We start from the raw sequence: 20,216 nt of genomic DNA, 5'->3' as shown, positions 1-20,216 counted from the left end.
ATCACCTCCCAGGACGGAGAAGAGGCCCGAACGCTCTCCTCTCACCCACCATGATCACCTCCCAGGACGGAGAAGAGGCCCGAACGCTCTCCTCTCACCCGCCCCCATCACCTCCCGGGACGGAGAAGAGGCCCGAACGCTCTCCTCTCACCCGCCCCCATCACCTCCCGGGAGGGAGAAGAGGCCCGAACGCCCTCCTCTCACCCGCCATGATTGCCTCCCAGGACGGAGAAGAGGCCCGAACGCTCTCCTCTCACCCGCCCCCATCACCTCCCGGGAGGGAGAAGAGGCCCGAACGCCCTCCTCTCACCCGCCATGATTGCCTCCCAGGACAGAGAAGAGGCCCGAACGCTCTCCTCTCACCCACCCCCATCATCTCCCAGGACGGAGAAGAGGCCCGAACGCTCTCCACCCTGATGACCTCCCATGGCAGAGCTTGCCCATGACGCCCGGCCCTCCTTGTGGTTTAGGAAGAGGCAAGGCCTCAGAGGCACCCAGGTGGCTCCTGTGCCTGTCCCCAGGCAGCCACTGGGGGGTTCCCGTGTTCTCTCAGAGGGCACACCGCAGTGGACTCTAATGCTGAGGATCTCACCCAGGGTAGAGCTGAATAGGGGGTGTCCAGCCCTCTCCACGGCCAACTTATACCGGCCTTTAAGTGACTAGGGCAGATGAGACTTCCAGAAGTCACGGCCACTTCTGACCTCTGCCTCTGCTCAGCCTCTCTGGTCACTGCCAGGCTCAGGGCAGCGGGCCTTTCAGTACTGGACATGGCCACTCGTTCAGGGGACAGAGTTCTACTTCATCTACCAGGCTCCTAAGTTTCTCTGGAAGGAATGACACATCTTCCTCTATAGCAGCCATTCTCAACCAGGGCTGACTGCCCCGAAGAGATGCTTGCCAAGTCCAGAGACGTTCTGGTGGTCATGAATGAAGGGGGTGCTCCTGGCATTCGTGGGTGGAGGCCAGGGATGCTGCTCCACGCCCACAGCACCCCAGCGGCCCAGGGCCACGCGTGTCCAGCCCCAGCGGTGAGCAGTGCTGAGGGAGAGCCCTCACGTGGGCACAGCTGCCTCTGGAGTGGCTTTGCAGAAAGGCCTGAGGTGGGCTGTGACTGCAGCTAGGCCCAGTTTGAGAGGAAAACCCTTGCTCTTCACGTCACCACCTCCACTGGAGGAAGCGAGTACCACTCACGCAGGAGTCTGCGCTGACGTTCTCAAAGAACCTGCCTACCCAGTGCGCCACCGGCACCTGGTCTCCCGCTCAACTCTGCCACCACCCGGCAGAGAGAAATCAGGGAACCCCATGTGGCCTGGCAGGGCGTAGATGTGCATATCAGACAAACACTTCTGGGCCACCAGAAGCTTCTGGACTCCACTGCCGGGTCCCCAGCCTGCTCCTGAGCCTCATGGTGGCTGCAGGGAGTTCTGCAATCTGAAGCGCCTCCCCTAGGTGCCCTCAGCTCTCCGTCACCCTATGGGGCCACCACTTACCCATGGGACACTCCCCCTGACCACAACTTACCTAAAAGCAAACCTCTCAACCTCCTAAACATCAACGTGTAGCAGTGACCTCCAAATGCACTGAAAGAACCCAAACTCTTAGCGGTCATTCCTCACCATGAGTAGCCACAACTGTTTGGTTAAAACACTGAAAATAAAGTACATAAAAACAAAAAGAAAACAAAAAACAACAAAAAAAATGAAGAAATTAGAAAAACCTCAAAACCTAGAGCACAAAATAAAAAGAACTTAAATGTAATAATTTAAAATAAAGAAAAATCAAATAAAACAGACCTATGAATGAAAACATAAACACTACAATTTAAGAAGAGAGAGACCATTTCAGACAACACAGGAGGTGACAGGAAAGACACCGTGAGAACAGCGGGCCCAGGGTGGGCACGAGGAGGCAGCCAGGAGGCCAGAGGGTGTCAAGCGAGGGCTCCCCATGGCTGAGGCTGACGTGTCTTCAGATACCTATGGGCAGGCCCCAGCTCCAGGCCCAGGGAGTGCGAGCCAGAGAGAGAGAGAAAGAGAGGTCGGCCCAGGTAGCAGGGCTGGGCCCAGAAGGCGGGGGGAGCCCCACAGTTCCGCCGCCCTCTCTCCAGCCCCCAGCATAGGCAGGACAGGGGAGTGTGCTGGGGGACAAGCGTCCCAGATGCCATGGGGGTGCTCCCTCCCAAAGCAGTGCAGCAGCAGCAGGGCTGAGCGAGCAGGAGCCTACAGCAGCCCCCACAGGCACACGAGACACTGAGAGGTGGAAGGACAGTCGGCAAAGCGTGCAGCAGGAAGGAAGCTTCTGGAGCAGTCCCAGACCCCGCATCCACCAGCCCAACCCAGCCCACAGGCCCAGGGCCTCTGCCTCTGTGGACATCCTCTGACAGCCCCTGTGGGAAATCCACCAGCCCGGGGTCACCTCCTCTTCCCAGGAAGATAGCTGTCCTTACCTGGCACTGAGGCCAGATAGTGAGCTCACAGGCCAAAACCAGCAGCAAGCCGCCTGGGGCCCCGAACGAGCGGCCTGGCTCTGGCCCCGCACTGAGTGCACTCTCTGGCCACTGGCCACCGGCTGTGAGCGCCTGCTGGGGGCGGGGTCTGCTTTTTCAAACTCAGGACCCAGGAGGTGTTAACAGGGACAGGCAGGGAGGGGTCCAGAGAGGAGGAGCTTTCTCCTCACCTTTCTGCCAGCGGAGGGCAAACCCCAGACTCTAGACACTGACGTTCCTCCGAGAGCAGAGGCGCAGCTCTCAGGGGCAGGCTGTGTCTGGCTGCAGCCCAGGTGAGGGAGACACTTTACTTGGGGGTGTGGTTTGAGAGAGGGTCACTAAGCTCAACCCTGACGGGCACTGGACACCCCTGGCTGCAGAGTGTTCTATCCACGGGCAGGGAGGTCTAGCCTGGACTAGCAGGTGCTGACGCAAGGCGGCCTGGAGCAGCCGCAGCAGCATAGGGCCTGCTGGGCATTCTGAGCCCCAGACACCCTGGCTGGTTTCTCCACCCTGCCACACGAGGGGAGAGGGCAAGTGGCCAGGGAGAGTCTCGAAGGGCTGCCTGCAGACGGGGCTCCCGCCCCAGTGAACGTGGGGCACCAGCAACAGGGAGGAGCCTCTCACTCCACGGCACGGCTACGAAACCTGGTAGCTGGAGCTGGACTGCAGCTGGCCGAGGTCACTCAGGTGCCAGTGGTCCCCCGTAGGCACGAGCTTGCCCCCAATCTGTGCACGTACCATGCCGTCAGTCAGGGGGAACACGTTCAGGGAGGTAGGACGCTCCTTCCTGCTGAAATGCGGGGAGAGAGGAGAGGACACGAGTTAGAGGGTGGCCGTGAAGAGAACCCAAGCCCTCCCAGGACACGCAGACCCCAAGTGAAAGGGCCACTCCATGCCAGTCCACAGCCCAGCTCCAGCGTCTGCTCAGTCACAATCCCACTCCTATGATGCTGCAGTTTCTCACTTTTATGAAGTTTAGTTTTAAACAGACACCAGCGGGGTGTGCTGAGACGCCCCACAGCAGAGTGAGCCACAGGACTTGGCATCAGGGTCGGCGCCACACAGCCACCATGAGCAGTGACTTTTAAGCCCACGGTCTTCAGTGAGTCCAGCCCTGCCTCTGTGGTGTTACATCAGCCCTGCCTCTGTTCCTGGGACCAGCAGAGGGAATCCAGCCTTCCTGCCCCTGTTCCTTGTTCCTCGGCCCCTCCTGCCCATCCTCACTGCTTCTGTTCATGAGGCTGCCTTGCTGCAAAATATCCGAACACAATACGTGCAGAGTAAGGACTGCCCCGCCACATCTGCTGGAGCCTGAGCCTGAGCCTGAGGGGAGTCTTCTTCCCCACACGTCCTCTCTGCTGTCAGGGAGCCCCAAACTTGAAGATGGACCCTTGGGCAGCCTGGCCGAGACCGTGGGAGCACCTGGGAGCTGGAGTGGTCAGGACAGAGCTCAGTCTCCCCTGAGGTGGGCTCAGTCCCTGGGGCTGACCTCCTGTGGGCCATAAGCAAGAGCAGGGATGGAGTCCAAGGTCTCCCTTCACGTCCTCCTCTGAGGGAGGCTTCCAGTCAAAAGCCCTGAGGTCCCAGAGGCCAGGCCGGCTCCCCAGCAATTCAGGTCTGGGGGGCAGACCACACAGTCAGATGCTGGAGCCCACAGTGCTCAGAGCTCTTCAAGAAGAATTAAGAGTCTGCTCGCACCACAGCGTCTGCTGCTACATCTCAGCCTGAGGCTGCAGGAGGGAAGGGAGCTTCCTCAGGGGTCCAAGGAACCCGTTCTGGCCGTGCTTGGAGGATGCAGATGGCAGCGGCGGAGTGCAGCAGCCGCTGCTGACCAGGAGCTCCGCTCGCTGGGTGGGGAGCCAAGAAGGATGACCTGGGGTGCACCCCACAGGTCATTCTGGGGACTGCCACCTGGTCTGTTATGCTCAGGACAGCACCGTACCCTGCAGCACAAGGGTCCCAGGGCCGACTGGGACTGGGCTGTGCCATCTCGGCTGCTGGTCCATGGCACTCAAGCTGTTCTCTGACAATAGCCACAAGGTTCCTCGGCCACTGTGACGGCAGCCAGCCTCCAGGCCCAGGGAGCATGACCCCAGTGGGGGGCTGCGCCTCAACCACCCTGTCTGCACCAGGGGGCTCCTGGCCCCACTTCCACTGGGCTCCCAATGCTGGTGCAGGGAGCACCTCTCCTGAGGCCCAGTTCTGACACCATGAGACACGTCTCAGTCCCTAGACCCATGCCAATGCGGTCCCCGCTGTCACCAGATGCTACAGGGCACAGCAGGGAGAGAAGGGCCTCTGCCTCCCAGGAGGTCAAGGGAATGTATGCACGGCTCTCCCACCCATGTGGTTCAGCCAGGCCACTGCCTCCGAGGGAAATCACCTGGGATCAGGAGCTGCCTTCACTCTTTCCCTTACTCCTCCCCACTGGATCCCCGGGCCGTGGCTCAGGCTTGTGAGTGTTTGCCGAGTGATCCCATCCTCCTGATTCCTCCTTGCAGCTCTCTCAGGGGATGCAGATGTTCCCCGGTTCAGAGACCACGCCGCCCTCGGGGGTCATGCCACCAGCATGCTGTCCTCAGGGGTCACGCTGCCCTTGGGGGTCACAAGCATGCCGCCAGCTCTGACACAGGCTGGTGAGTGAGGGCGCCGCGCTACGAGTCCAGGGCCAACTGAGGCAGAGCGGGGGCCTTCCTTGGCCCAACTTCCCCCAATTCAGCACCAGCCCCACCTGACGCACACCCCTCCTTAGCAGGAGTCAGCCATGCCTTCGTTTGTGACCAGGGTGGCGTTTGTGGAGCCAGGGCAGAGCATCGTGGGCGGCCTGGACCTCACTGCCCGGCTGTGTGGCTATACAGGGGACCCGGCAGTTGCCACCTTCTAATGTCAGTCTCATGAACATGGCCAGACGGCCCTTCTGACTTCTCACATCCGCCGCAAGAAACACCTCACAGCAGACTAAGCAGCCATTCTGGGCAGGTAATTGATGCCCTAACATGCCCGCTCATTGGCCCGCAGCCCCGAGGTGCCCCCTGAACGCCCAGCACCACAGTGGACAAACCTCACGGGTTTTACCTTTTCCTCCACGACTGGCGAGGACTGCAGGGCAGCGACAGACACGGCAGCACATGGCAGTGACAGCACAAGGAGACAAGGAGACAGGCATTAGAGGGCGTGGGCACAGTGTGCGCACATGCTCACACAGACAGCATGTGATGACGCGAGGTGTGCGGGACAGCCGTGCCCCAATAACACAGACAGAAGCCACACACAGGCACCCACAAGGGACAGACATGCGACACACGAGCCCGCCGGCTTCCACAGGAGGCCCAGAAACAGGCTGCATGGCAGTTCAGCCAGTGCCACGAGTCCCCAGTGCAGGGCGGCGTGCGAACGTCTTGAGACACTGCTGGGCACATGTGTACACGTGGCCACACAGACACACACACACACTTCTGCCCTTGAGGCCTCTGCAGCAGGAGCCCAAGAACACGACCTAGTGTCTGCACTCACACGAGTATGCTCCAGACACACGTTCAGGAAGCCATGCCAGGCGTGAAGGAAAATGCCCATCTGGGTTCAGGAGGGATTGCACTCAGCACTGAGGACGGATGGTGCCCTCGTGGGGAGCCGAGGGTTTGGGGCTGAGCAGATGGGACTGAATGAAATGTGTGTCCCCCAAGGGGCCAAAGGCTGTGGCAGGACCGAGTCCACGCCGGAGGAGAGAGAGTAAGTGTCCAGCAGGATGGGCCTCCTTCAAGCTCCACCGCCTGGCGCAGCAACAGTGCAGACCACCAAGACCTGTCCCAGCGCCTCTGACCCCACAGAGGAAGCACTCGGGATGGGGCAGGGGCCGTGCCCTCCTCCTTCAGAGGCATGAGGCTGTGGCTGCTGTCCACATCTGTGGGCAGGTGGCAGACGGCACGTGAGCCCCACCCACTCCTTTCAGTCAGGGTCTCTGCCTGGGGAGGGGGACACAAGAGCCCAGGGGCGGCTTGTGATGCCACCACTGAACAGAAGGCATGACTGATTCCGTGGGCTGCAGCACGGGCAGGGAGACGGGGCCTCCAGCTCCCGTGCCTTCTTCAGGTGGGGCCAGCACCTTCTCACATGCTGTGGAGGTCTGGTGTGGAGGTCCAGTGGCCAGAGCCACGCGGCTGCTCAGACCCCACTGCAGGGCGCCTTCCGGCCTGATCTAGTCATGACAACCAAGGCTTTGGCATAAATCTGCACAAGAGACTCCTCCCTCTCCTGCAGAGGTTCGGGGGTCCTGTTTCATAAATGGAGGGCTCCTGGGGGCTGTGGTGGGGGATGGGGAAGGCCCTTAACACACAGCCACCGCTGCTGGCACGCTCCTGTGGCCAGTGCCAAAGGCCTCGGGTGCCCAGAGAACGGCTGGGGCCAGGTCAGGAAGGAGCTGGTGTGGCAGCACTGACAGGAGAGAGACCCAGATCTGTCCCTTGCAAAAGCATGGAGGGGCTTCTTCCAGCGGCACAGTCTGCTTGCTCAAGGGAAACGTGGCAGCCCGGAGAGCCTTCGGGAGCTGCAGTGGAGCAAGGTTCCGCGAGGACGAGGCACGCTGCCGTGGGCCTTCCCACTGAACTCTCAGCGCCAGGAGGAGCTGAGGGACGGGCGCTGCATGCAGCCCAGACTCCACTCAGGGCCCTGGGCCCCATGGGAACCACCTTCTACCTCACACCATGAGAGAAACGTCCACAACAAAGGACTCCTTGCCCCGCAATCACGTGCCTCTTCCAGGTAGGCCTGACCTGGCCCATGATGACGGTAGCTTCAGATGGCTCTGGAGCGGGGGTGGCCTCTGCTCTTGGCTGAGCTCACGTGGCCTTGAGGATCTCAGGACGTCTTGGGTGTTGTCCATGGGCCTGGCATTAGGACCACCGTGACTCGGAACCTGGACTCTCAGCGGGCATCCCTGAGTTTACATGTCACAACTCCGGGATCCGGGATGAGCTGCACACCCTTCCTGGGCTCCTCCTGCCCAGGTACCCTCCAGCATGGCCTCTGAGGTGCTCCTCTCTGAGGCTGTGCTGGCAGGGAGGTAGCTGAAGGTTCTGGAATGCTGTAGCTCCCAGGGGATGGCCAAATTGCCCGCCTCTGCCTGCAGCTCCCCAAAAAAACAACACGAAGATCCTGGGTCCACGTTCGATTTTCATTCTAGTTACCTGGGAATCCTCTTTCACCTCCCGAAAGCCAGCAGTGAGTCCCAGCATGCGTGCCATGAGGTGGGAGCTGCGAATGAGAATCTCGTTCTGGATCGGATGGAAACACTGGCAAGGCTTTCACAGCTTCCAAGCTGGCATCCACACTGCCTGATGTAATTCTCACGGTGCTCTGGGTGGGCGGGCGGCCTGCCGCCCTTTCTCAGGGCAAGTGCTTATCACAGGACAGCTGCAGGTCCCTGGTGAGGCTGAGAGCAGTGAGACTGCCTGAGGACATGCTCTGCGCTCCACGGCACCGCCCTGGCCAGCTGGGCCTTCGTGCATACTGTGCGTTTCCTCTCACGTCAGGAGACTGGGAAGCAGAGTCTAACAGCTTCTCCTGCTCATCCAGAACGTGACCCATGAAACCCAGGGCAGAACATCCTGACCCTTCTCATTTGCAGGTGTAACTCCCAGAACAGACAGGCATGATGTGGCTCCTGTAGCTGGCCAGGCCTCGATGGGGCGCGGGGGAAGCTTTCACTGGCACAGCCCTGGCTGCAGGAGGCTCAGGGGCAGAAACAGGATTCCCCACTTCCAGCTGCCCCAGCTCTGTGGGACCGGGGCTTCCCACTTCAGGCCCCTCCTCCCTGCTGCTGGAGACTCAAAACCAGAGCGCCAACCTCCCCAGCCCAGGCTGCGTCTCCAGTTCCCCAGGGCCGGTTCCCTGGAGCTGGCAATGCCCTGGTGAGATCTTTGATGCTCTGCTCCCTGCGGCCTGTAGTCTGGCTTTCTCCTGACTCAAAGGGCACAGAAAACGGAGAGGAACCCAACCTGGGCAAGCTCCTCCCTGCTCTCCGAGGAAAACCAGACGGAGTCCTGGAAACCTGAGGGCACCCTCGCCCTGTGGAGGGAGTGAGACTCAGTGCAGGGCTGGCCAAGGCTCCGGGCCTCCTCCACACAGGCAGTTATTTGAGGTAGTATGTCACAACCATTGCCCCTGGGGAAATATGTACATGTGCAGGTACATGTGTAAGAACGAAATTTACATCCTGAGAGCTATTCATCCAGGTCAGTTCTGTTTCCTTTATTTTACCAAAGTGAGAAGGAGGTTGGAAATACAGGGTGACTGGCACAGACCACCATCCTAACAGGTGCCACAGCTGGGCTTGGAGCCCCCGGAACTGGCTCCAGAACTGGCTCATGAGTGACACTGCCTGGACCTCCTGTGTCCTCCCTGGGCATCTGGGCAACAGCCCGACAGGAGGCAGAGCATCGCCTTGCCCCACCTCTGTGCGGCGCCTGCACAGGGACTCCCATTTCTCCCTACTGTATGCCTGTCTGCAAAGGATGTGAAACTGCTCTAGACCGGGCGCGGTGGCTCACGCCTGTAATCCCAGCACTTTGGGAGGCCGAGGCGGGTGGATCACGAGGTCAAGAGATCGAGACCATCCTGGTCAACATGGTGAAACCCCGTCTCTACTAAAAATACAAAAAATCAGCTGGGCATAGTGGCACGTGCCTGTAATCCCAGCTACTCAGGAGGCTGAGGCAGGAGAATTGCCTGAACCCAGGAGGCGGAGGTTGCGGTGAGCCGAGATCGCGCCATTGCACTCCAGCCTGGGCAACAAGAGCAAAACTCCGTCTCAAAAAAAAAAAAGGAACTGCTCTGAGTACTGATTTTCTTTGTTTCTTTTTTGAGACAGGGCCTCACTCTGTCACCCAGAGTGGAGTGTGGTGGCACGATCTGGCTCGCTGCTACCTCTGCCTCCCGGGTTCAGGTGATTCTCCCGCCTCAGCCTCCTGAGTAGCTAGAACTACAAGCAGTTATTTGAGGCAGGATGACCTAGAAGTGTTACCCTATTCTTTGCTAATTTTTAAACAATTTTTTTTTGTAGTGTCAGAGACGGAGTATTGCTATGTTGCCCAAGCTGAGCTCAAACTGCTGGGCTCAAGTAATCTTCCCACCTTGGCCTCCCAAAATTTTAGGATTACAAGCGTAAGTCACCGTGCCCGGCTGAGGTCACAAATAAAATTATTTTAGCAAGTAGACAAATTTGCAAACACAGAATCTGTGGGTCAAATGTGTGCAAGCTTCCCTGGGCCTCCCTGACTGAACTGTGGACCAAGCAGAAGGGACAGAGGGCCTCAACACATGTCCCTCACCAGAGCAGCCCCCCACATCCCTACTCAGTCATGCTCCAACCAGCTCCCTCCTCCTGGGTCTTCAGAGCACTCCCTGTGGTCCTGAGCTCAGAGAGCGGGCCACAACAAGCACAAGGAGCCCAGCCTGCACCCCGTGTACCTCTGCGCTGTCGCCCCTCCTCCTCCTCCCTGCACCCCTGGTCCTCTGTCCAGCGCCCTGTGCCCCCACCATGTTCCTCTGCACCCCACATACCTCCGCCCAGGCAGGCCGCTCTCAGTCTGGCTGTTTCCCCCGCCTCCTCCGACCTGCTGCATCTTGGACCTCTCGATGTGCTCCACATAGGTCTGTATCATCTGCAAGGAAAGAAGCGCCTGCATGTACGCTGCCACCCGCGGCTCCCTCCCTCCCCTCTCTAACCTGAGAGGCTTTTCTGGCTGCTGTGTGTTGGCAGAAATCAAGACAAAGTCCTGGGGGGGAATCTAACCAGCCTGGGGCCGACAGCCTTCAAGCCTGGTAGCAAATGCCAGAAAAGGGACCCACTAGGGAAGAAAACCATGGTCCACACCAGTCGCAGGCATCAGGCCGTGGCTCTCTCCCGAACCCTCGCGTCCGTGCTTGCCCCTGGGCTAGAGGTCGGTGTCCGCCAGGGTGCCCACCTCTGTGTGCCGCTGGTGGAGCGCGTTGTACTCCTTCTTCATCTCCGACTCCCGCTCCTCCAACCGGGAAACTAGAAAACACAACCCCCGTCTGAACCGCACAGGCCGCTTCTCCATGGCCTCAACTTCTCTGAGTTGTAACCACAGAGGGAGAGGGTTCCAGGACAAGCTGGAGCTCTGGGGCCCGGGGCAACCAGAGGCAGCCCCACAAGCGCAAGACTGTCTGAAGGCTGTGTGTGCTGCGCTGTTGGACTCAGCTCTGCTGGGAATTAAAGATGAAGGTGGGGAAACCCGCAGGCGCTCTCTGCGCTAAAGTTGGCCAGGAGCTTGAGATGGGGGCAAAACCGAGGCATGCCAGGCACAGGCAACAGGTGCACAAGAAGCTCGTGGGAGGAGGCAAGATTCAAAGTGAGTAACCTCCACAACAGGTCAACGGGATGTGCCTGGCAGAACAAGCAGCAGGGTCCCTCACACATGCCAAGGGCTGGAGAGACCAATCATGACCATGCCCCTTCTGGGTGGACAGTCATGTCTCCCTTAAACGGGAGACCCCGGTGATACCAACACAGTCCCCTGTGGCCCCAGACGTGCTCTGCCCAAGGGACACAGAAGCAGCATGATGGGCCGATGGGCAGCCGCAGCCAGGGGACCCCACTGTGTCCTGCTGATGGAGCACACGTGCCACTGGCATGATGCCCACCTCCATGGCTCTATCCTGCAGCCCACCAAGGAGGAGGGCTGACACAGCGTGGCGAGGTGAGAGACAGCCCCAGGGAGCTTGTGGCCGGGACTCAGCTGCCTCGGTGCTCCACCAGCTTGTGCTTTGTCCTTGGCGTGGGGCCCTCCCCTCCTCCCTGGCTTTCTGGCGTCTGTTTGGAAATGACTTACAGATTCTGTGGCTCAGTATCTCACCCTGGCCTATGTCATCCTGCACTGTGGCCTGGGGAGTAGCTGGCCTGGCACATCCTTGGAGGCCTTGTCTGCCTAGGCTGTGCGCCTGCATCTCTACCATGCACCCAGGGAGGCTGCCCTGCCAGCGTGGGGATCCCACCCCGAGAAGTAGCACAGGCATCAGCGCGAAGCCATCAGTCTGGTCTTACCTAAGGAGCTTGAGGTGCTTACACACATCACACCTAACGTGTGACTTATAGATATCGACACGCATGACTCAGACACAGCACCCGACATGTATGACTTATAGATGCTGCACCTGACATACATGTACAGACACTGCATGCAACACAGGACAGACAACACCCAACACATGCGACTCACAGACGCTGCACGCAGCACACGTGACTCACAGACACAACACCCAACACGTGACTCACAGACGCTGCATGCGGCACCGACTCACAGACGCTGCACACAGTACACGTGACTCACAGACGCTGCACGCGGCACATGTGACTCACACGCCACACGCGGCACACGTGACTCACAGACGCCACACACGGCACCAACTCACAGACGCCGTACACGGCACCAACTCACATATGCTGCATGCAGTACACGTGACTCACAGACGCTGCACGCGGCACATGTGACTCACATGCCACATGCGGCACACGTGACTCACAGACACCGCACACGGCACCGACTCACAGACGCTGCACGCGGCACACGTGATTCAGACACTGCACGTGGCACTGACCCACAGACGCTGCACGCGGTACACGTGACTCACAGACGCTGCACGTGGCACACGCGACTCACAGACGCTGCATGCGGCACACTCGACTTATAGACGCTGCACATGGCACATGAGTTATACACTGCACGTGACACACATGTAACTGGCTGCTAGAGGAGGGAGCAGACCAGCAATCCCCGGTGTGTGCTGACCCCGGCAATGGCTGTGGACCCAGGAGGGGATGCCTCTCTTGTGTGCGGCCGGAGCCCCACAGCTGCTTTGTGAGCTCCCGCTGGGGCAGAGTACAGCCACCACCCAGAAGGAGCTCAGGGCCTGCCCTCTGCATTCCTCTGGCGCCCACTCCTGGTGCTGACCCAGTGAACAGCCTCAGCCTGTAATGCGATTTTCTTTTTTTGTGACAGGGTCTCGCTCACTCTGTCACCCAGGCTGGAGTACAGTGATATGATCAAGGCTTACTGCAGCCTCTACCTCCCGAGTAACTGGACCCACAAGTCTGTGAGCCACCACGCCTGGCTAATTTTTGTATTTTTTTTGTAGAGATGGGGTTTCACCATGTTGCCCAGTCTTGTCTTGAACTCTGGAGCTCAAGTGATCTGCCCACCTTGGCCTCCCAGAGTGTGGAAATGACAGGTGTGAGCCAGTGTTCCCAGCCCCGCCTATAATTTGAGCTTATGTTTTTCTCCTTCTAAGAAGAGAGCTGAGAACACTTCACACGTGAAACGTACTGAAAGCCGAGGGACCAGGAGAGACTCTGTAATTACGGAGAGGGGTTACCCAGGGACACTCAGCACAGGCCTCAGGTTTGCTTTGCGATGTGAGTGCCAGCATGTTTACATGTGTGCTGAAGCTGCCACCGCGGTCACCCTCCAGGCCCCAGATTCGTCAGCAGGTCATCATCAGCACAGTGGCCTTTAGGCCTTGGTTTGGGATAGGAGTAGCGCTAACATATCAAACAGTTTCTTTCCCCAGTGTGATCTTAACTTTTCAGAGATGAAGGAACCTGCTATTGAGGTAACTACGGAAAACAGCAAGATCAGTTTCAATCACTAAAATATCTAATTCTAGAAAACTAAAATGACACAGGAAATCAGAATTTCTTTTCATTTTTTTTCTTTTTTTTTAGAGGTGGAGTCTCTCTGTGCCCACACTGCAGCCTCAACCTCAGCCCCCTGAGTAGCTGGGACCACAGGTCCTGTAACATCATGCCTGGCCTGTAACGTTGACAGTAGAGTTTAAGCACAGACTTAAAGCTAAGTAAACCAATTGTTTTTATAATAAGAATAGTAATAATAATAATAATTCTAAACCCCTTTCGCCACCTTTCCTTGCAGCGTACAGACACCCTGATTAGCTGTGAGCCCTACCTAGGTGCTGTCACTCTAGGGGGGCTGCACCCACAGGCCCACCCTCCTGCCTGAGAAGCAGCCATCACTCCTCAGCAGTGTGACAAGGCGAGGACCCCAGGGGCTGCAGGAACTTTGTTCCAAAGGTGCGGGAAGGACCTTCAGGACCACAGACTTGTGATATGGGGGTCAGAATTCACTCTGAAGCACAAGTGCTATGGGACCACAGGAGCCTTATTTACTTATTTCCACACACAACTTGGGGCCCATTACAGAACTAGGCAGCAGTGCAAAGAGCTGGAACACATGGCTGAGGGACTGTGGTGAAGACATCATAAGGCTCCCACTGGCTTCCTCTCATCCCTTGGTGTGGAAGGTGCTCCATGTCCGCCCCAGCCAGAGCCACCCGGGGCAGCGCCCATCATGAGTGCCTCTGGCTCTCCCACCAGACACTTACTCTGATCTGCATAGTTCTTGGCCTTCAGCTCCAGCTGGCGCGTCTGGAACTCGTAGTGCTCCACCTGGATCTGCAGCTCTTTCTTCTCTTGTTCCAGGGCATCTTCAAACTCGATGAACTTCTGTGCATGGAAGGACAGAAGGAGTGGGCATCATAAGTGAGTGTGGAGCAGCTGCCTTTCACCTGAAGGCCTTACACTTTGTGCCAAGGCCACAAGCTGGCCGGTGGCAAGGCCGGAATGGGGGCTTCCTGCCACATGGCTATGGCCAGCACCCTCCTCGGGCATACTGTGGAGTCATGGGAGCAGGGTGGGAGAGCCCTGCATGACTGCAGGACTTCCCGCCCTCCTTTCCTGCTCACGGCACTTTCAACCCCGGGACAGGCCAGCACTCTCTGTGTCCTGGGAGGATCTGGTGTGAGGGGAGCCTCTTGTTTCCCATTAGGGCTGCCTTCATGGCTATGAGACCGGGGCCGCCATGTGGGCCCTGCACCCAGAGGACCCCATGCTTGGATTGGCTGGTGCCATCCTGAAATATTTGCTGATTTTTGAACACAGAGCCCTGTGTTTCCATTTTTGCACTGGGATCCACGGACTTGCAGCCAGTCCTGTTTGCAATAGAGTCAGTCGTTTGACTCCTCTCAACCCCATGACTCAGAACAAAGTGGAGCCTACTTTTCTGCATCTCAGCTGCAGCTCAGCTCGGGACACCATCGTTACTGGGATAACCAACAACACAGTCTTGCTCCCAGTCCTTAAAAAGGCAGGGGGATTGCTCTAGGTTTGGCATCTTAACCTTATGTGGTAAGTTTCAGGCAAAATTATTATCAAACTAGGTGAAAAGAAAACAACTTGCAAAATAAAAGCAGCTCTTGAAAGGTCTGAGGAGCAGAGAGGCCAGAGAGGCGCCAGGTGTGGCCAGGCATGGATGCCATAAGTGTAATTCCTCCAGCAGCCCAGAGAGGAAGCAGTTAACACCTCATTTTTACAGAGTAGAAAAAGGGAATATTATTAAGAAATTTCGCCGGGCGCAGTGGCTCAAGCCTGTAATCCCAGCACTTTGGGAGACCGAGGCGGCCGGATCACAAGGTCAGGAGTTCAACACTAGCCTGGCCAACATGGTAAAACACCGTTTCTACGGCGAGGCGTGGTGGTTCATGCCTGTAATCCAAGCACTTTGGAGGCCAAGGCAGGTGGATCACCTGAGGTCGGGAGTTCAAGACCAGCTTGACCAACATGGTAAAACCCCGTCTTAAGTTAAAAAAAAAAAAAAAAGTTTCTACTAAAAATACAAAAAAAAAAGTGTGGTGGTATACCTGTAATCCCAGCTACTCAGGAGGCTAAGGCAGGAGAACTGCTTGAACCTGGGAGGCAAAGGTTGCAATGAGCTGACATTGCATCACTGCACTCAAGCCTGGGTTACAGCACATGACTCTGTCTCGAAAAAAAAAAAAAAAAAGAAAGAAAGAAAGAAATTTCAATGGAAGACGTGCAAAGTGTATATATCAGCTGGGCTTTTTTTTTTTTTTTTTTTTCCCCCAGACAGAGTCTCTCTTTTCACTTAAGCTGGAATGCAGTGGTGCAATCACAACTCACTGCAGCCTCGAGCACCTGGGTTCAAATGATCCTCCTGCCTACACCTCCTAAGTAGCTGAGAACACAGGTATGTGTCACCACATGTGGTGAATTTTTTTTTTTTCCTTTTTTGAGACGGAGTCTTGCTCTGTCACCAGGCAATCTCAGCTCACTGCAACCTCCACCTCCTAGGTTTAAATGATTCTCCTGCCTCAGCCTCCCAAGTAGCTGGGATTACAGGTGTGCACCACCACACCTGGCTAATTTTTGTATTTTTAGTAGAGACGGGATTTCACCATGTTGGTCAGGCTGGTCTCAAACTCCTGACTTTGTGATCCACCCGCCTCAGCCTCTCAAAGTGCTGGGATTACGGGTATGAGCCACTGCGCCTGGCCCACCTGGCTAATTTTTAAAAATTTTTCATAGAGACCAGGCATGGTGGCTTACATCTGCAATCCCAGCACTTTGGGAGGCTGAGGCAGGCAGATCACCTGAGGTCAGGAGTTTGGGACCAGCCTGGCCAACCTGAAGAAACACTGTCTCTACTAAAAATACAAAAATTAGCTGGGTATGGTGGCACACACCTGTAATCCCAGCTACTCGGGAAAGGCAGGAGAATCACTTTATCCCAGGAGGTGGAGATTGCAGTGAGCCAAGATCACGCCACTGCACTCCAGCCTGGGAGACAGAGCAAGACTCCATCTTTTTGTGGTTCCCAGGCTGGTCTCAAACTCCTGGGCTCAAGCAATCCTCCCACCTCAGCCTCCCAAAATGCTGGGATTATAGGCCTGAGTGACCACACACGGCCTTGGCTGGGTTCTGAAGACAAGAGTTTCTTGGAAGAAGGGAATATAAACTTGACAGTGGATTTCATGTTTTGGGATCTGGAAGATTCATGGGTGGTGGCCACAGCTGTGTTTCCTATAATAACTCCACCCAGTCTCCCACCCGGATACCAGGCCCCTTGACGCTTCTTCCTACAGCAACAGCTTCTAAAAGGCCTTTGTGTTGAAACAACTGGGGCTCTGCTCAAGAGGTGACTCATTCTGTGCAGTTACTGAGAGGGCAGAAAACCCCAGAGGAGGGGCCAGAGGGGCAGGCAGGGAACAAGAGGCAGCAGGAAGAGTCTGTGTTATGGCATCACACACAACTTAAGGAAAATGAAGAAAAATACTCCACAGCTGAGAAAATACATGACTTTTTTTGTGCAGCTATATACTGCAACTTCCGTTTTCTGGTTTCAAGCAATTCTCCTGTCTCAGCCTCCCGAGTAGCTGGGACTACAGGTACGTACCACTATGCCCGGCTAATTTTTTTGTATTTTTAGTAGAGACGGGGTTTCACCATGTTGGTCAGGATGGTCTCCATCTTTTGACCTTGTGATCTGCCTGCCTCGGCCTCCCAAAGTGCTGGGATTAAAGGCGTGAGCCAACGCACCTGGTCAAATAAGTGGTTTTGAATTAACTTTGACTACAACTTGCATTTGAAGAACAAACAAATGCTATTAATTGACAATAATTTTTGACAAAAAGCTTTTGTAGGCCAGGAGTGGTGGCTTATGCCTTTAAATCCCAGCACTTTGGGAGGCCAAGGTGAGTGGATCTACAGACCCCAGGAGTTCGAGGCAAAATCCTGTCTCTACAAAAAAATTAAAAAATTAGCTGGCTGCAATGGTACGTGCCTGTAGTCCCAGCTACCTGGGAGGCTATGGCGGGTGGATCACCGCAGCCCAGGAGGTCAAGGCTGCAATGAGCCCTGATGGCTGGTGCCACTGTACTCCTGGATGACAGAGTGAGATCCTGTCTCAAAGGAAAAAAAAACGTTTTATAGAGATTGGTTCTCACTATATTGCCCAGGCTGGTCTCAGACTCCTGGGTTCAAGCAATCCTCCTGCCTTGGCCTCCCAAAGTGCTGGGATTATAGGCACGAGCCATGGATATTTTGTTTTGTGACAAAGTTTCACTCTTGTTGCCCAGACTGGAGTGCAATGGCATGAACGCAGCTCACTGCAACCTCCATCCCCTGGTTCAAGTGATTCTCCTGCCTCAGCCTCCCAAGTAGCTGGGATTACAGGCACGTGCAGCCATGCCCAGCTAATATTTTATGTTTATTTTTAGTAGAGACGTGGTTTCATCATGCTGACCAGGTTGGCCTCGAACTCCTGACCTCAGGTGATCCACCCATCTCTGGCTCCTGAAGTGTTGGTATTACAGGTGTGGGCCACCATGCCCGGCCTGGATATTTTTAAAAGTAGGGAATTTTATTTCCTGCTATATGAAAAATGAAAAGAATTATACAAACAATATATGTTTTTGTAGGAAAATCAGTGTTAGGTAAAAATAGAAAACATGTTAAACTATGAGGCTCTACTGAATCAGTTAAAACTGTGTGACGTGCTTCTGGATTTGTCTGTGTGTGTGTGTGTGCGCGCGCATCAGGCAGACGTGAGATCATCTTGTACACAGTGCTTTGTAACCTGATTTATTCACGGATTTATATTGAAACGCCTTTCAACACCAACAGGAGTATTCTACCACTTCCATTTTTGGCAGGTGGGTGTTCTGCTGGGAGTGTGTGGGTAGAGCACAGTTTGCTCAATCCATTATCTCTTTACGGACTTTCAGGTCACTTTAAAATGTTTGCTATTATAAAAAAGCTGGCTGGGCGCAGTGGCTCACGCCTGTAATACCAGCACCTTGGGAGGCGGAGGCACATGGCTTACCTGAGGTCAGGAGTTTAAGACCAGCCTGGCCAACATGGTGAAACCCCATCTGTACTAAAAATACAAATAATTAGCTGGGCACGGAGGTGGGCGCCTGTAATCCCAGCTACTCGGGAGGCTGAGGCAGGAGAATCCTTGAACCCAGGTTGCAGTGAGCAAGATCCCGCCATTGCACGCCAGCCTGGGTGACAAAGGCGAGACTCCATCTCAAAAGAAAAAACAACTGTGTGCACATATGTCTTTGTATATCTGCCTGCTGGCATCCTGCTCTCTGAGGCTGTGGTCATGAATTGCTAATTGACTCTTCAGAGGGTGTCCCAACTTGCACTTCTCCCCAAAAAGTGGGACAGTGTCCTTTTGTAGAACTCTCCACATTTCTTTCTTTTATACTTTTTTTTTTAAATGAGTTTTTTTTCCCTTTCCTTTATTTTTCAATATTTTTGGGACAGGGTCTCACTCTGTCACCCAGGCTGGAGTGCAGCGGCACAATCACAACTCACTGCAGCCTTGACCTCCTGGGCTCAAGCAGTCCTCCCATCTCAGTCTCCTGAGCAGCTGGGACTACAGGTGCGTGCCACCACAATGGGCTAATTTGTGTGTGTGTGTGGGGGGGTTGTAAAGATGGGGTCTCCCTATGTTGCCCAGGCTGGTCTCAAACTCCTGGACTCAAGCAATCCTTCCCCTCAGCCTCCCAGAGCATTGGGATTATGGGCATGAGCCACTGTGCCTGGCCATTTCCGGCTGTTTCTGAGCCAGCACCACAGATTTTTAAACTGGTATTGTGGTGGTACTATATCTTCTAGAACCTAATATCTGTTCTCCCTCTTACATCTTCCTTTTCAGCATTTTCTTGATTATTCCTAATTTTTCCTTCTAGATTAATTTGAGAATCATTTTGAATCACCTACATACATATTTATTTTTTGATTATGAATCTCACCTGTCAGAAAGCACCTTAGGAAGGGACCATTTACTTCTTCTTTTTAAAGATGGGGTCTCAGGCTGGGCACAGTGGCCCACACCTGTAATCCCAGCACTCTGGGTCGCTAAGGCAGGAGTGTCACTTGAGGCCAAGAGTTCAAGCCCACCCTGGGCAATATAACAAGACCTTACCTCTACAAAAAAAAATCAGCTGGGTATAGTGTTGCGTGCCCATAGTCCCAGCTACTTGGGAGGTTGAGACAGGAGGATTGCTTGAGACGAGGTCTTGCTCTGTCGTCTAGACTGGAGTACAGTAGCATGACCAAGGCTTACTGGAGCCTTGACCTCCTGGGATCAAGCAGTCCTTCTGCCGCAGCCTCCCAAACAGAGGGACTACGGGCGTCAGTGACCTCGCCCAGCCCCTAATGTTGAGTCCTTGTTTTCAGTGAGAAGATGCTCAGGGCCAGACTTGGGGTGAGAGAAAACTCATCTCGAGAAAGTGAAGAGTCCTCTGATGGGACTTCTGGGCTGGATGCTGGAAAATTCTCTCTCTTTTTTTTTTTTTGGAGATGGCTCTCTTGCCCAGGCTGGTGTGCAGTGGTGCAATCTCGGCTCACTGCAACCTCCACCTCCTGGGTTCAAGCAATTCTCCTGCCTCAGCCTCCTAGTAGCTGGGATTATAGGCGCCCACCACCATATCTGGCTAATTTTTGTATTTTTATTAGAAATGGGGCTTCACCATGTTGGCCACACTGTTCTCGAACTCCTGACCTCAAGGGATCTGCCTGCCTCAGCCTCCTAAACTGCTAATATTACAGATGTGAGCCACCGCACCCAGCCCAGAAAATATTTTTATTTAAAGATCATAGGCCAGGTGCAGGGGCTCATGCCTATAATTCCAGGACTTTGGGAGGCCGAGGTGGGCAGATCACCTGAGGTCAGGAGTTTGAGACCAGCCTGGCCAATGTGGTGAAACCCCATCTCTACTAAAAATACAAAATTAGCTGGGCATGGTGACACATGCCTGTAATCCCAGCTACTAGGGAGGCTGAGGCAGGAGAATTGCTTGAACCTGGGAGGCAGAGGTTGCAGTGAGC

General features: G+C 55.5%; 1 protein-coding gene across 15 annotated transcripts in view; it reads right to left on the bottom strand.

The window, feature by feature from the left end:
* MAPK8IP3 (mitogen-activated protein kinase 8 interacting protein 3) overlaps positions 1–20,216 on the bottom strand; it is a 58,209-nt gene that overhangs the window by 26,039 nt on the left and 11,954 nt on the right. For 4 of the 15 annotated variants that reach the window (XM_032268031.1, XM_032268036.1, XM_032268033.1 and 1 more), the window contains exons 2-6: positions 13,904–14,024; positions 10,450–10,520; positions 10,046–10,146; positions 5,564–5,587; positions 3,134–3,278 (exon numbers count right to left, since the gene is read on the bottom strand). In XM_032268031.1, the coding sequence (XP_032123922.1) occupies positions 3,134–3,278; positions 5,564–5,587; positions 10,046–10,146; positions 10,450–10,520; positions 13,904–14,024 (462 nt within the window). Of the gene's footprint in view, positions 1–1,521; positions 1,587–3,133; positions 3,279–5,563; positions 5,588–10,045; positions 10,147–10,449; positions 10,521–13,903; positions 14,025–20,216 lie in introns of those variants that run through there. The other 11 variants (XM_032268034.1, XM_032268039.1, XM_032268035.1 and 8 more) reach the window with 8 other exon arrangements.

This window comes from Sapajus apella, unplaced genomic scaffold (assembly GCF_009761245.1).
Source record: "Sapajus apella isolate SASKATOON/1434 unplaced genomic scaffold, GSC_monkey_1.0 scaffold175, whole genome shotgun sequence".
Taxonomy (NCBI): Eukaryota; Metazoa; Chordata; class Mammalia; order Primates; family Cebidae; genus Sapajus; species Sapajus apella.
Note: the sequence above shows the minus strand (reverse complement) of the source record. Positions and strands in the feature narration are given on the sequence as shown.